The sequence below is a fragment of the Phymastichus coffea genome, unplaced genomic scaffold, assembly GCF_024137745.1.
Source record: "Phymastichus coffea isolate CEN01 unplaced genomic scaffold, Cenicafe_Pcof_1.1 PCOF00036, whole genome shotgun sequence".
Taxonomy (NCBI): Eukaryota; Metazoa; Arthropoda; class Insecta; order Hymenoptera; family Eulophidae; genus Phymastichus; species Phymastichus coffea.
The window spans coordinates 803,380-819,263 of record NW_026706847.1 but is presented as its reverse complement, the minus strand read 5'-3'; the positions used below and the strand labels follow the sequence as shown (position 1 = coordinate 819,263).

Here is a 15,884-nt window from a genome sequence, read left to right as displayed (position 1 = left end):
AAAAGGTGAAAAAATACGTTGACTTGTAGCGAGCAAGCGAAAGCCTCCTTGTCAATTTCGCACGCGTTTGTCTCTCCGCTTATACTGCCTTTTGATGAAAAAAACACACCAATACTAGGTGTAACAACACCGACCTCTGTGAGCTGCGCTCTCTCGCGAAATGTACAAAAAAGTAGAAAAGTGACGGTTACGCGTCTCATCTCTTTTAGGGAAAGGGCGCAGCTGGATGAAAAAAAAGTTATAACGTTCTTTTCCTCATTCGCGTCTTCAACTAGAGGTGAGAGAGAAATGGCGTATGCGTGTACATAGCACGCACCAATGCTCTTGTGACCATACGTGAAAGGGTTCGTGTGTGTAAGCGAAGTGAGCGTGAGCAACGAAACCGAGAGAAATTACCTCAAAAATGTGTCTCGCTAACCCCAAAGTGCCGCATGCCGCCGCGATCGCGCCTTTCTATGCTCCTCTGTTTTTTTCTTTTTAAGTTTTTTTTTATTCGGTAACTCTATTCAATTTGTACCTTTTTTACACCTTTCGCGACTTCTCACGAGTTTCAGAAAAATAACGAATTGTTTTTTCCGTTCGATTAAATAAATTGTTCTTCGATGCTGTTCTCGAATTACTGATGAAGCTCGTCCGGTTTCTTCTTTGAGCAACGAACAATACATGCAAAACAATTCTAATACAAACAAGCGCGCACATTTGGTGCCGGAAACCTATATAAAAAAGTACGTGAATTCCTTGGTCTTGTCTGCGTGCGCGCGCGCATACTTTGTGCTCGCGTGTTTTCCTAGCGTCTTTTCCCATTATCTCGCTCGAATCCTCGGAGGATGTACGCATCTCTACTACCTGACCCCGCGGCCAGGTTTTTTTTTACGATTTCGAGGGAATCTGCATCTTTCTCTATCCCAGATACACACAGGCGGGCCGCATTATGCACGAATAGAAGGAAAAAAAGGTGGGGCACTGTGCACACACAGAGACGAAGAAGTAGGAGGGGAAGAAAACGTAGAGGCCCGATCGCGCGCATATCGGGGACTTTGGCCCCGAAATCTCGCTCTCTCGATCGAGCGCGTTTTTTTCTACTCGTACGCAACCTTTATTCTCACTTTTTTACGGATTTTTCATCCCCCTCTACCTGTGCGCTCGCGCGAGGGTATCGCTCACTTTTTGGCGTTTTTTCACCCCAAAAGCATCGCACCGTCTCTTGCATGGGAACGCGAAAGCTCGTGGAGAACACGTGAGTTTTTTTTATGCTGTCGACTGACCCTTCCGCGCATACACGCAAAAAAGGCGGTGTTTCTATCTGTCGTGCGCCTTTTCCCACAGTGTCGGTATTTTTTTTCTTGATTTTTTGGAAATTAAAAGGCAAAATCTTCACCCCAAAATGTGGGGATCCGACCGATTACGAGCTTGTTCTTTTTTTCGCGCATGATCAAGGATTGTCGATGTCGGGCGTTTAATTTGGTTCTCACGACTGCGCGCGATTCGTCATAAAAATTTATCAAAGTCGAGCGATCGTGATCGTACAAAGAATTACTGAAAAATGCGCTCTTGGCGAACAAAGTACCGTGCTGTAATCCCTTTTCGTCTCGCTAAGTAAGATGCCATTAACTTGTAATAGTTTTTGAAACCTGTGGAAAGTATTTTCACGTAATAAATTTTAAACTAGCGAATATATCGCAAGACCAACTGTTACAAATTATCAAAGCACCATTTGTGTTGCCGCAATGGTCTTTGCTCCTTCAGCTCTCTTCCGCGTAGTCGCTTGCAAGTCCAAATTTAGAGCTTGCATGCGCACGAGACGATAAAATAGTAGTATATCGAGTGCGGAATGAAAAAAAAAAAAAAAAAAAAATAACGAAATCGGCCGTAAATTTTAATCCCAGTGCGTATCGAAATAATCATTGTAATGGAAGCCGTTACATTCGAAACCCGCAGACTTGAACGCTCGATCCGATCTAAATCGGTTGCGTATATGTTCGGCGCAATAAAAAAAAACAGTGCTTCGCTTGGGCACACGTTAAATTTCACGAAAAGGGATTATAATAAAGAATTCGCTGAAAAATCAAAGCGAGAAGGGTTGGCGCATAATGCGAGGGAGGCGTCTCTCTTTTCTCTTTCGTGTACGTGTATATAAAAAGTTGTATAGGTATATAGGGGGAGAGCGCATTGCGTGAGCAGCGCACGCGATCGTTTCAAAAGGGTTTTTTTTTGTATACTCGCGCGCTTGATGCGGAGTCGAGCCAATGAGAAGCGTGCTTATCGAACGTCCAATAGCTGGCCCTAGAGTTCACATGGTGGGGGTAGTTCTCGCCCTTAGGGCCATCGCTCACGTCTCTGCTATGCAGCGCTTGCGTCACTCGCTCGCTGTCGGCTCGCTCATCAGCAACCGATGTACTGCTGTTGACTTGCCGATTTACATCTCTCGGCACAGATTTACCGCTTCATTTTTTAATATTCATGAGCCGAAGCATCAATATTCATTAGTATTTAAATTTCTTTTTTGTTTTTTTGTTTTTCGTTGTTCGGTTTTTTTATTTCGATCGACGTGTTTTTTGTGTGTGAGTCAGTTTTTATTACGAGAAAGTGAACCAAAAATTACACTGTGGAGTTGAAGGACTATAATCGCCAGTGTATCGATGTGACGGTGAAAAAAGTGCGCGGGTCGCTGGTGGGCAGTGACACAAAGATGGTTTTCTTGGAAAACCCAAGAATGATCTTTGCCGACATGAGGTTTCACGCCACCAGCACGCCAACTAGTACACCAACAAGTTATCGAGTTCATCATCGAAAATATAGGCCGCAGAATAACAATGATTGTACGGTCATCCCTTTTTCTTCTAATCGAAACGAAACAATTATTTAGTTACACCGATATCTTATACTACATATAATGATTATCTGTGCGATGAGTTGTGCAGCTGAATTACCGTTTTTCGTTTTTTATTATCGTCAAGTAAGATTTCGTAAGAAAAGGAAGGACTGTCGTCGATCGTTATTTTCTATTTATACAGTAATTCCAATTATTTTTGGATAAATAGAAAAATAAGTATACAACGAATGGTTGTTATAAATTAATTATTGCGTTCGTTTGTTTTTCGACAGATGTCGTGTCGTGCCATACTCATTCACTTCTATCGTTGCCACTATATTTAATCCTTGATATTCATACATAGTTTTATCGATTTCAACAATTGTTGACTGACGCGTGAAGATACGGTTTCTACAGATTCTAGTTCCAATTAATTCAACTATTATAATCATTTTATCTTATATTTAATCGGAATATAGACCGTCAATGTTTTTGCTTATAAGCGACGATGTGAATTGTTACAGATGCCGATTTACAGGGCGAGGTGGACGGTGCCGATCTCAGTGGCGATGACCGAAGTATCGCAAGCGATGTACAAGACGGTAACGACGCCCACTTGGATCACGACTCGATCGACTCGGACAGGGAAGCCCTTAATCTGGTAAGTATGAATAATCTACGCGCGCGCGCAAAGCCAGTGTACGTACGCGTGTGCACTGCACAATGTCAACCAACATGCGGACCCTAAATATTGATAATTCCCGCACGCGATGACGCATATAGTACGAGACGAGAGAGAGAGAGAAAGGGCAGCATGAATAGCAGGCAGGTAGACTTGGAGCGTCGGCCACTCTCTTGATTTCTATTCCGCAAAAGGCAATCAACTCCTGTATGTATGGTTTCGGGCGCACGGGGTGGTGCGCATTACGCTTCCGAATTTCAGGTCGCTGTCGAGTGGGTAACCGATGGGCAGGTGGTCGAAATTACGTCTAGCTAATTACGGTCCAACAGGTGACGACATACATTCCAAGCTATGCCCACGCCGCCGCCCGCAGATCGCTATCGCTAGCTCGTTGGTCGCTCGCGTGCGCGCGCCCCTTTCTCGTGACACACACCGGACTTCCCACGATTTCGTGCCGGATTGCCGCAAAATCCACGCCGACGCATGCAAATGGTATTCGTTTCTTTTTACCGGTTTTTTTCTTTCCTTTCCCCTTTGGAAAATCACGGCTGAGGGCTGGAATTAACGATCGCAGGGGCGTTTCTTGCGAATACTAATGGGGACAGTTGACTGCTTATCCGTTTCGAGAGAAGTAACGATCGCGGGGATAGGCAAATGTTTCGCGCGTTGAGCAGCGACGACAACATCTTGATCGTTTGGTCCTCTTGAGTGCGCGCGCGAATGAAAAATCAAAACAAATATTTGGACGTATCCCTAGGTTTGTTTCGAAGTGCACGCACACGTTCGCGTGAGAATGCCTAAGATTTATAAAAATCGATGCTTATTTATTTCCCGGAAGTGACCATCTGCCCAAGAAGGATTTTGATCTACGGTAGGCTTCGCATTCGTCGCAAATAACTTTACCGGAATTGCTTAAGGGTAGCCATACGCATCAAATAAGAAATGCGTAAATCAAATGTTTGAGAAATAAATAAAAGCCGAGAGTGTACGAAAGAAGAAAAATTTCTTGCGGAGTATATAACGAGGAGGGCGGTTTTTATAAAACACAAAAGCGCAGGAGGAAGCGAAGTGACCAATATCCTGGGCCTAGCCGAGTGTAAACAGGCGCTTTTGTCTGTGCGTCGAGGTTCGCTCTCCTTTTCTCTTTCCTTGCGCGTGAGCGCGAAATGTGTATTAACGCGGGGAGGGTGGAACATTCTGATTTCCGATCGACGGGAAATTTATATGTATGCCTTCACGCTTAAACTACGTTTATCCTTGTAAGAAACGCGCCCAATGGGAGCATCTTGCCTAGACAAGATGTTCCGAAGCCACACTCCATACGGAGAAGAGGAAGACCCGGAAAACAAATTTACGTTGACGTCAAGTATTTATTTTGGCTAGTTTTTCAAAAATATGGTTTGATAGATAGAAAAAAAACTATGGAATTGAATGTCCTCGAGTATCCGCCACACACAAGAAAAAAAGTTCACACGAGAAGATACAGTCGTGCGATCATTAGTGTAGTAAAGGTCGAAAAAAAAAAAAAAAAAGAAAAAAAAAGAAAGCCCTGCAATTTGTGCGTATTCTAGGTGACGGACGTGTCGCAGCGTAACAGCAGCAGCGGAACAAGCGGCAGTGCCTCGTCGCCGAGTTCGGGGGTGAGTAGCCAGCTGACGGGTAGCCAACACGCCGGCAACACGAACAGTTCGCAGGCTGCCCTTGCTGCGCAACTCGTTGGACAGCAACTACTCATGCACGGCTCCCTCGGCGGACTTAGTCCTCAAGAAATACAAGCTCTCGCGTCGACGCTTCAGCAGCAGCAACAGTCTTTACAACAACAATTACAACAATTCGCCATGTTCCAGCAAGCTAATCCTGGACAATTACCCGCTCAAGCGCAGTTCTTCTTACAGAACCAGGTAAATTTCTCGCTGTTCTTTTCGACGCGTCTTCGGAGGTTTCTCGAGAAATCACTTTGCGTGAATGGGGATGTTCACTTAAGACGCAACAATTTTTCACGAAACCTCGCTGGACGAGAATGCAGGCATCGCGGACAAAAAGAGAGCGGCCCGTCGGCGACGCGACGCGTCTATGCGGGCACTCGCCAAGATAGAATTCCCCATTTCCCTATCGACGTGTATAAAATATTAACAGAGCCATTGAATGGTGCATCTGTCATGCATCTTATTTACGTTCATTAGCGTATCGTCGTGACTTTTTATTATACGCTGCTCTCCCCTCGGAATATTCAAAGCAAGCGGGCGCTCTCACTCAAAAGAATCTCTTTTCCCCACGTTCTTTCAGTATTTTTTTCTTCACCTCCACATCGTTTATGTTTTCTCTCTCTCTCTCTCTCTCTCTCTCTCTCTCCGCGTTAAACGTATGCTTGCGCGATCGATTCATCAAAATATCCTCAATTATCGATCTTCCTCGCTCGCTCGGGTCGTCGTTGGTTCCCAAAAACGAGAGGGAAAAAACGCGCGCGTTTGATATTGTCCGGGCATAGAGATTTATACCAAGCTAAAAGAATTGTACAGGTAAACGCGCGCGCGGGGTTCTATATGGATAAAAGTACGACTTTGCGCGCGCGCGAGAGCGGCAAGCCTCTTTGAAAAGGTGATTCGTTAAGGGCGAGAGAGAGAGAGAGAGAGAGAGAGAGAGAGAGAGAGAGCACGCGCGCGCGCCTGGAGGCACCTTGCCTTGGTCTTTGTTATAAGGGCTAACACGTGGCCTGTATGCTCTGCTCACGTTTGCCGCTCGCTTTTGCGAGGGACACGCGCCTGTCGTTTGTGTGCACGTATATGTATGCTTACTGAAAACTGCAACGCGTATGTTACACACCCTGAGAAATATAATAACGAACCCCTTTTATGATTCGACGCGAGAGGCGCGTGTTTGGCGAGCGGCTTAAGGATTTTTCCAGACGCTCGCTCGATTCACATGTTAATTTCCCTTTCTTTTTTTCCTTTCGAGGAATTTTCCCGGATTATGAATATAATGATGTCCTGGCTTTTACAACGCGAATTATGATGATAATTAGGGTGCAGCGTCGAATGCTTTTTCATTTAGTTGGCATTCGGGAGTTTCAAAGGCATTTTAAAGGATTGTGCTAATTCTGTTTGTTGTATCAATTTACATAATTAATATGTTGCCTTTAAAAGAAAAACAGTTAACGGCACTAGATTTAAATGCAAATATCTACCTTTTATTTAATTTGCGTAAATTTTTAAATTAACGCATATAACGAATTAGCCGTTAATCACAGTAATGAAAAAAAAAAATCGCGTAAGTACTTGAGGCGATATTCATCAGAATGCACCTGACAATATACTCTCGAAAAGTCCCGCAGCGAAAAAAGAAGGGGTTATCGAAAATTAGCAGGTAGCGAATTTCGCTCGGAATTAGCCGACGCACGTGTATAGAGGCGCAGGTTTTACATTATGCATGACGGATCCAAGCGAAGCCGCCCCAAGAATGACAGGCGCCCCATTTGAATAGCGACACGCGACTATTCTATTAAAAATGCGCGCGTCGAAGGAGCGAACCCTTTCGCGAGTGTGCCGTAGTGAAAATACCTGCGCATGTGCCCGACTATTCAGCTATTCACGCGCGCGCCACGCGCCACCGAGATGTAAAGCAATTCCGTGGGGTGTCTACATAAATAAGCATATCGAGTCCCGTACATATGTATATAGACACGCGACCCACCTGAAACCCTTTTTTTCTCGTAAGAGAGAGAGAGAGAGAGAGAGAGAGAGAGAGAGAGAGAGAGAGAACGAAAGGGTGTTGCCACATTTTTACGACCCTCCTCTTTCTCTGTTTGATGCCAGGTTATATACATACGCATGCATCTGCATTTTTTTTCGAAAGGGTGAAGATAATCGATTACGAGGCTCGGAGCGTCTTTTTTTCTCTTTTTTTATTTCCCTCGACCTGCCTATGAGCACCTGTTCATTAAGAACCTCTCAGGGATCTCAGCAATCTAAACGACGCGTATAGTGCTCTACAATTTCAAGTCTTGTTTCGGGTGCCGTTAAATTTATATGGCGAGATGGTTTTGATTTGAAACGATATAATTCTGTATAACCGACTTGTGTCAATGTCCATAAAATTGGCCCCAGCAATCAAGCCACCCGCACTCCGAATGGTATGCAGGCAGAGTTATTATAAGAATGAAAACCGTCTTGAAATTTGAAACATTTTACATACTTCCTGTCCCTGTCTCGTGATTAATGAAAAGCGTCCCGTATATCTTTCAAAAAATTAAATCCATTCCTTATGACTTATGAATTTCCAAGACATTAAGCGCGCCTTATTCAACGAAATAATTGGCCGAATACCTCAAGATTTTCAATGAAAGAGCGCGTGAGAAGTTTTTCTTTATCGTGTCCTTGAGTAGCGACCATTTAACGTAACATCTCTTTATCGCAGGTGCAGCAAGCGGTCGCTCAAGCAGCCCAACAACTGCAAGCACTGCAAAAGCAGCAGGCCCTGCAGCAGAGCAGCGTTGGTCGCAATCTCGTTCCACAGCAGCAGCGTTCCCCACCACCGCCGAGCACCCCGCCCGCGAGTGTCAAGCCATCGAGGATCGAGCCGTCGCCCGAGGAAACGACCGACCTCGAAGAGCTCGAGCAGTTCGCCAAGACTTTCAAACAGCGCAGGATCAAGCTTGGATTTACACAGGGAGACGTTGGCCTTGCCATGGGAAAGCTTTATGGCAATGATTTCTCGCAGACGACCATCTCGAGGTATGTATCTAAATTAAATTGTCAATAAGTTACACAAGTTTGCGATTAGTTACGTAAATGGTGGCCGGCAATTTCAGGTTTGAGGCTTTAAATCTGTCGTTTAAAAATATGTGCAAGTTGAAGCCATTGTTGCAAAAGTGGCTCGAAGACGCGGATAATTCATTGAACAATCCAAATTCGTTGTCGAACCCATTAACCACGCCAGAGACGATAGGCAGGCGACGAAAGAAACGCACGTCCATCGAAACGAGCGTAAGAGTCGCGTTGGAGAAAGCTTTCATGCAGAATCCGAAACCGACCTCCGAGGAAATTACTATTCTCGCCGATAGTCTGTCCATGGAGAAGGAAGTCGTGAGGGTCTGGTTCTGCAACAGGTAATTTCATTTCTAGAAACTATACACACTATTCCCACTACTATTACTACTACCACTGCTACTACAACTACTACTACAACCACTACTACTACTATATACTCTACTATTTGACGTGCCGCTTATATTCTTCTCATTCTACCTCTCCTCTTTCGCAAACCGCTTATCATGCAAAGACATCAGTTTCTCTTCGAACATTTAATGAACGGATTCTCACGTGGGAAGATTCTTCTTTCGGGCTCCCCCTTCCGAAGTCGTTTCGTTTGCTTCAATAGCTTACAATCAGCTACGACTTTCGATTATGCAAAAATTTGCGGTCTCACCCCTTTCATTCCACTCTAACAACTCTGAAACGTCGTTGCAAAACATAATACACTTTTCAAATACTTACATCTGAAAGTTGGCATTTGAACGTCAAGCACGCAGTAATTGATGTATTTTAAAATATTGCGCGCGCAGACATTGAACCTTTCCCATCCCTAGTAGCTTCACTGACTCACCCCTTTGGGCAAATCATACTAAGATAAGCCATCCCCGTTACAGGCGGCAGAAGGAGAAGCGCATCAACCCACCTGCAGCGATGGGCAGCCCGACAATGGCATCGCCCGCACCTTCGGTATTTGCTTCGCTGGCCAACACCATGTCTAGTAGTCCACTGGCACTGACAACGCACTCGTCTCCGGGGCCGCTGGTACCGCAACACCCACACTCAACACCACTCGGCTCGCCACTGCCATTGGCTCTGGTCGCTAGCTCGGGTAGCAACAGCTATGGACACCCGCATGGCGGCAAATCATCATCGTTGCACGAGTGACACCAGGAGCATGCTCTCTACCGACAACAGCAACAGCACCAACGGCGACTGTGCAATCTACCGGAATACTATCACTACGGGGATAGAGACTCGATTTAAACATCTCGCACTTGTCGTCGGTGCCTGTATGGCTGATCTCGTGAATGTCTTCGTGTATCATAGTTTCGTGGAAGCATCTCGTTTATTGTTTGTTTCGTTCGTTAGCGCCTTTGCCTGGCTTTTGCAGCGTTTTTTTCAATTTTCAAAAGTCTGTACAGGTTGCGCAAAATAGGGTGCAACGATTAATACGTTTCTTTGTCGAAGCCAATCACTTTGGTTGAATTTCTTGTAAATAGAGTAATTACCTCTATCAAGTGTAACCGTATAGCATTTTTTCGTAAAGTAACGCTCAAGGGTTCAGGCAGTTAAGCACCAAAAAAGATGACAAAAGGAAGTACAGTCAAGTATTCAGAATTGTTAGACGGCTGTTTTGTGTAAATAATTAGGGGAATTCATTTACGTTTATTTTGTAATTAGGATGCTGTTTTATACGAGGTTGAAAGCGAAATGGCAGGCATGATCTAGTATATTTGATGGACGAATGCTTGAATCGATATGACAATTTGATTTTAGTATTTGTTTTTGTTGCTCATGCTGGACGTTTTGCTACACAATAAACAATCACGACAGGGAAAAGCGCGCTACTTCTTCTGATAAATTTGCCTGAACATTTTTCATCGAAGCCATAAGTTTGTTCGTAACAAATTCTCAGCATTATTTATGTGTGTTGCAAAAGAATAATGCACGACGTTTTTTATAAAAAGAAATTATGTTACAGAAAATAATAATAAGAAGCATTAAAAACATCGAAAAACAATGTCTTTTGAATCCTTTGAACTATTGACTATAAAGCATTTTCTGTTTGTCGATGAATGTAATCAATAAATTGCCCTTATACTCGAAGTCATCCACGAGTACAAAGTTCCTAAAGCAGTGACTGTAATTATATTAACTATTACTGATACATTGTAAATACGCGCATAAGCGGAAAACGAGTTATCCGTACGAGGCGGCGCGTTTATCATACTGTTTTCTTCCTTGCTTTTTTCCACGTGTTACGTGTTATGAATTGAGAACATATGTTCGAGAAAAGATAACAACTAATATTTCATAATATTTGTTTTCTTTTCTCTTGTTATCTTGTAAACAAATCCAACTTCTTTTGTTTGATTTACTAAAAATATAAACGATATTGTTCCAAAGTCATTGAAGGCTATCAGACTTTTTGAATTTTAGTGATAAGTCAAGCAGGGTCTGTAATGTTTTATTTCGGAGATTTGAAAATCTGATATATCTTACTACACGTTTTCTAGTGTGTATCAATGAAAAAAGTATATATATATATATATATATATATATATATATATATATATATATATATATATATATATATATATATATATAGAGTTAATATAACATTCCACATATCTGAATTCTGAATATTTCTAGCATATAAAACCATAGCATGTTTTAGTTTAAACGGTACAGATCAGCACGATGACTGACAATCCGTGCTTAATAAACTGATTTACTACACAATTTTTAGATGTACAATACAGGGAGGAACGCGCGCGTCTGAAGCGATCACGTACGATTCAGTATACACATAGTTTGTAAGACATAATATATATGACTTCACTGATACGAAGAGATATAAAACAAAAAAACCAATGGCTATGAATAAATAACTGCGTAGATAATAACTTACGCGTGCATGTGGATAAGCACGTCACGTGCACCCGACTACAAAAGAAGTATATTTATAAAAAAGAATATAAATAGCAATTAAATAATAGGCAGAAAAACATTATGAACACACACAGTTATGCATAAAAGACTCGCGTATCAAGCGTAAGCGCATATCTGTACACGCAAAATGTATGCAGATCTATAATCGTATAAATGAAAATGAATGTAATGTAAATAGTTAGACCGTCGTTCATCAGTTGTAGTATTAATACATATTATCGTGGGAAAAATAACATGTATATATATATACTGAGTATAGGTTGGCGTCGTCATTTCTTTTTCTAATCAAATCGACCGAAACGAAGAGAGAAAAGATGGAGATTTTTATTTTATTATGTTAATCTCTCTTCGAATCTGTTACTTGATGTTAAGAAAACTGTCGAGTGTCCAAATCAATTTACGATAAGGACAAGTTTGAGGAAACTATGAAAGCGTTACGTTTTTACCTGTACATTGAAACTGAAATGTATTAAGCTTTTGTGTACGTGAAAAAACGAGATGGAAAAGGCGGGCCTAATGAAAATGAGGTAATCAAATGTATAATTACCATGATTTTGCCGTGATTGTGATTGTAAGAAAGCGTCAAACCAGAAATAAACAAGGTTCCTAACAGCACATGAAGTGATAAATGTACATCACAAAATAGCATCATTCGAAACATTCGAATTGTTGAATGACTTACGGTAAACTAAAATAATGAAGCTTTAGGTCATCTTGTGATGCATTGAATTAATTATAATATCACTAATTATAGTAAGAGGTGTATATAGATAGACTGGAAAAAGATGTAAAGTTATATATGATATCACGTTTGGTATAGGCCCGAAATATCCTTTTCCATCTTTGTGCAACATGACAGCGTATCCCACGATTGATGTAGATTAATTATTTTAGTAATAATTTTATTATTATTATATTATTTCTATATTAATATTATTTCGTCACATTTTAACTTTTATTATTTAAAATAAAACAATACAAAGAGTTCAGTTGATTTCGTTAGTTTTTTTATGTTTTCCTTATCATTTTCCTTTTTTATGATTTTTATTGATTTATTTATCACTTATTAACTTGTTTTGTCTAATAAAGTTAACACTATGTGCAATGTAATACGATGTGAAATCGTAGTATCTATTAGGGGTATGGACTCACCGTTGAATGTAAGGTACGAGAACTCACGAGATTTCATCCAAGAATCTTTTGCAATCATAAGGGCGACAGTCTTTTTTAAGTGGAATAATCGTTGAGTCGTTTTAAGATTTTCAAAGTGTTAATGACGCCACCGTCCTGGCGTCACTATTAACTGTATATACCGATAAATAATTAGACTATGAAACATTTGATGTACCGTTTCATGAACTTTTAAATGTCTTGGAAAAGTCTCAAAAAAGGGGGGCACAACATGGTATACCAATTGTAGAAGATTATTAAGAAAATAACTTGTACTGTTTTTCAAATGATAAGAAATGAATGGAGTAGAAAAACTTTTTGGTAGAATTAATGTGTACTACGCTGTAAGGTTCGCTGAATGAATGATTATCATATGTAACAAAAATAAAATACGAACGTGTGACTTTTATATTCAAAATGTAGTTAAAATTTCGGTATATAAACCAGAAGAAAACTGGTGATTATAAATAATCGAGTTTTCGAAAGAGCACGGTATAAAAAGATTCCTAAAAGTTATATAAAAAGCTTCAGTGAAGCCGTATGTGAAATTTAAACGAAAGACTTTAGTATTTTTTACCCACAATCTTGATTACAACTTTTATGTAATTTTAATCTATTAAAAATATAAATTTTTCGTAAATTTCGTGATATTTCAAAGAATTCATCATGAAAAACATTTTATCGTGAATTGAAAAACGGGTTTTTAATTACAGCGTATTCTATACTGCAAATAGTGACGACATAAATTTTAAATAATCAATATTCAAGATCAAAAGAGACTTGATGGGAATCAGTAATGTAAAAACGAAATCATATCATTCCTAAAAAAAATTAATGTTAACATCTAGATACGAGACACTACTACGACAATTATAATTATCATTATTACTACTACATACCATTACTACAACAATTAGTAACATTGTAATTGTATAATAAATTGCGGTATTAATAATACATCATATATAATTAACTTCAATTATACCTTTCATAATCCAATTTTATTATTGAGCATTATACTATGATTTGTTTATTCAGTTAGTCAATTTCATTTATTTCATCAATTTTGAGGTAGCTTTGTTCAGTAAGCATTTGTATTGATATTGATCAATTATAATAAATCAATCACTTAAATATAATAAACATATTGTTTTGTTTATATTCAATTTAAAAAAATCGAATTCCGAACGTAAATATAAATAAAATATACAAATTGTTATTAAAATTATACTTTCATCGACACTTTCATCATTTATGAATAAATCGAGTTTTTTATTTGCATTTTATGATACGTAGAGTGTAAGATAGATATATATTATAGATAAAGAATAAAAACTTTGTGAAGGAATTATAAGATTGAAAGCTCATTCATTTAATAATTTTTAACACAATTTATAACCATTAAAAATTGCAGATGTATCTTGTTTTATATATTTTAATAGTAGACAATTCTGAATATTCTGGCAGGTTTAATATCATTTCATTATTTTCAAAAAAAATGATGTAATACCGCTTAAGTATATGTCCGGTAGATGGACACATAATTAAATTCCTGACGTTCTCAGTCGGTAACATACCCATATAATGCGCGCGAACTTTCCTAGATTTGATGCTTTAGCGTAATAGCATCAATAGCGTTTTATGTTGTGTACTATAACCTCCAAGTTTATAGTTGATGTTAGCCGGTGAATAAAATACTTCATCAATTTTTTTATTATTATTATTAATTACTAGTACAAAACAAGTTATTTTAAGTCAAGATTTTTTTACGCTACTACTCACTATTGATATTATTTGAAAATGTTTTATCACGTAAGTATATATAGTTTAGCATGTTAATATAATAACATAAATTAACTATATTCTCAATTGTAGATATCCTTAGAACATGAAATTCTTCTTCACCCGAGGTATTTTGGACCTCAACTTTTGGATACTGTAAAACAAAAATTGTATACTGAAGTAGAAGGGAACTGTACTGGAAAATATGGCTTCGTTGTTGCAGTTACGACAATTGACAATATAGGTGCTGGTATTATACAGCCAGGACAAGGATTTGTTGTATATCCAGTCAAGTACAAAGCTATTGTTTTCAGGCCATTCAAAGGAGAAGTGCTAGATGGTATTGTTACACAAGTAAACAAGGTAAACATATTCACAGAGATTTCATATATACAGAAAAGTAATTAAGCTACATACTGATTTTTTATGTCTAGGTTGGAATGTTTGCAGAAATTGGTCCTTTGTCATGCTTTATTTCACACCACGTGAGTTATTCTCATAAATTTAAAAATATAAGAATCATTGAAAATAGAATTAATAAACTTTTTATTGGAAAATGTTTCAGTCTATTCCTCCTGATATGCAGTTTTGTCCAAATGTGAATCCACCATGCTATAAGTCAAAAGATGAGGTAACCACTTCTATAATTTGATATTTTGATTTTTTATTAATCTTATAACAAGCTCATTGATTAATATTCAAGTATTTTTTTATAATTTTTCCATAATTTTACATAATTAAGTTGACACTTAAATAATCGTTCTATTGCAATATTTTCAAAATTTTACACTATGATTTATGTTTTATCTAAACATACACTTGAATATAGCTTGATTCTAATTTGTAATACTGCATAATGCAACTAATTTTATTTGTATGTAGATAACAAAATTGAGTATTTTTTAAATTTTTATTTGTCATGTCTTATACTCAACAGATATTGAATACTTTTTAAAATTCTAGGATGTTGTTATTCAAGCAGATGATGAAATAAGATTGAAAATAGTTGGTACAAGAGTAGATGCAACCGGAATAGTAAGTAATTTTACAAGTATCAAAAAAATCAAATGTGTTTTGTACAATTTTTCAATTCATATCCAAATGTTTTACTTTCAGTTCGCTATTGGAACATTGATGGACGATTATTTAGGATTAGTATGTAATTGAATGAATGTAGAGTGTATAATTAGAAGATTACATTAATATTAAAAATAAGTCCAAATATTTATTTTTAAAATGATATTTTGTTATTTGGTTTTTTAAACTAAAGCGCAAAGGTCATATTTATTTTAATTAATGACTTAAAGGACTAATCTACTATGCAATGGTAAAACTACATACTGTTTTCATAATTACTGGTGTAAGAGTAAAATAATTACATGCATCAATAAATTAAATTTATTTAACTTGTAAACTTGTTTTGTAATTAGTATCTAATTAAAATTTTATATTTTATAACTACTTCAATTTTGATACCACAAGCTGTAAATTATTTTTGCATTATTAAAGAACTTTGAAACACTAAAGTAAGTAAAACCATTATTAATTATTAGCACATTTCAGGCTATTATTACAATTATTATTACAATCAGCTGCAGTGGTGTAGGTATAGTTACATCTTGATGGGTACAATTATAATGCCAAATCTAACATTACAGCTATTTCATCTTCTCTCAAATTTTCTATCGTACTTCTCACTAAAAATCATCCTGGTTTTTAGTAATATAATTGTGCA

The 15,884-nt window shown here is 38.5% G+C and overlaps 2 protein-coding genes across 2 annotated transcripts in view; both read left to right on the top strand.

Moving 5' to 3' along the window:
• LOC131663474 (POU domain, class 2, transcription factor 1-like) overlaps positions 1–10,767 on the top strand; it is a 109,118-nt gene extending 98,351 nt beyond the window's left edge. The window contains exons 5-9 of the mRNA XM_058933907.1: positions 3,337–3,473; positions 5,066–5,395; positions 7,908–8,224; positions 8,302–8,598; positions 9,139–10,767. Coding sequence (XP_058789890.1) covers positions 3,337–3,473; positions 5,066–5,395; positions 7,908–8,224; positions 8,302–8,598; positions 9,139–9,409 — 1,352 coding nt within the window. The 3' untranslated portion in view covers positions 9,410–10,767. The remainder of the gene's footprint in view (positions 1–3,336; positions 3,474–5,065; positions 5,396–7,907; positions 8,225–8,301; positions 8,599–9,138) is intronic.
• Positions 10,768–13,999: 3,232 nt separating this feature from the next.
• On the top strand, positions 14,000–15,657 carry LOC131663541 (DNA-directed RNA polymerase II subunit RPB7). Its single transcript, XM_058934005.1, has 6 exons — positions 14,000–14,179; positions 14,243–14,512; positions 14,584–14,634; positions 14,715–14,780; positions 15,113–15,184; positions 15,266–15,657. The coding sequence occupies exons 1-6, from the start codon at positions 14,168–14,170 to the stop codon at positions 15,314–15,316; spliced, it is 522 nt and encodes a 173-aa protein (XP_058789988.1). The 5' UTR covers positions 14,000–14,167; the 3' UTR covers positions 15,317–15,657.
• Positions 15,658–15,884: the final 227 nt, after the last annotated feature.

Excerpts from the sequence above, each read along its gene's own strand:
- LOC131663541 (XM_058934005.1), top strand. Across the intron at positions 14,635-14,714 it reads CATGCTTTATTTCACACCAC|TCTATTCCTCCTGATATGCA; the intron begins GTGAGTTATTCT and ends AAAATGTTTCAG. Across the intron at positions 15,185-15,265 it reads GAGTAGATGCAACCGGAATA|TTCGCTATTGGAACATTGAT; the intron begins GTAAGTAATTTT and ends TTTTACTTTCAG.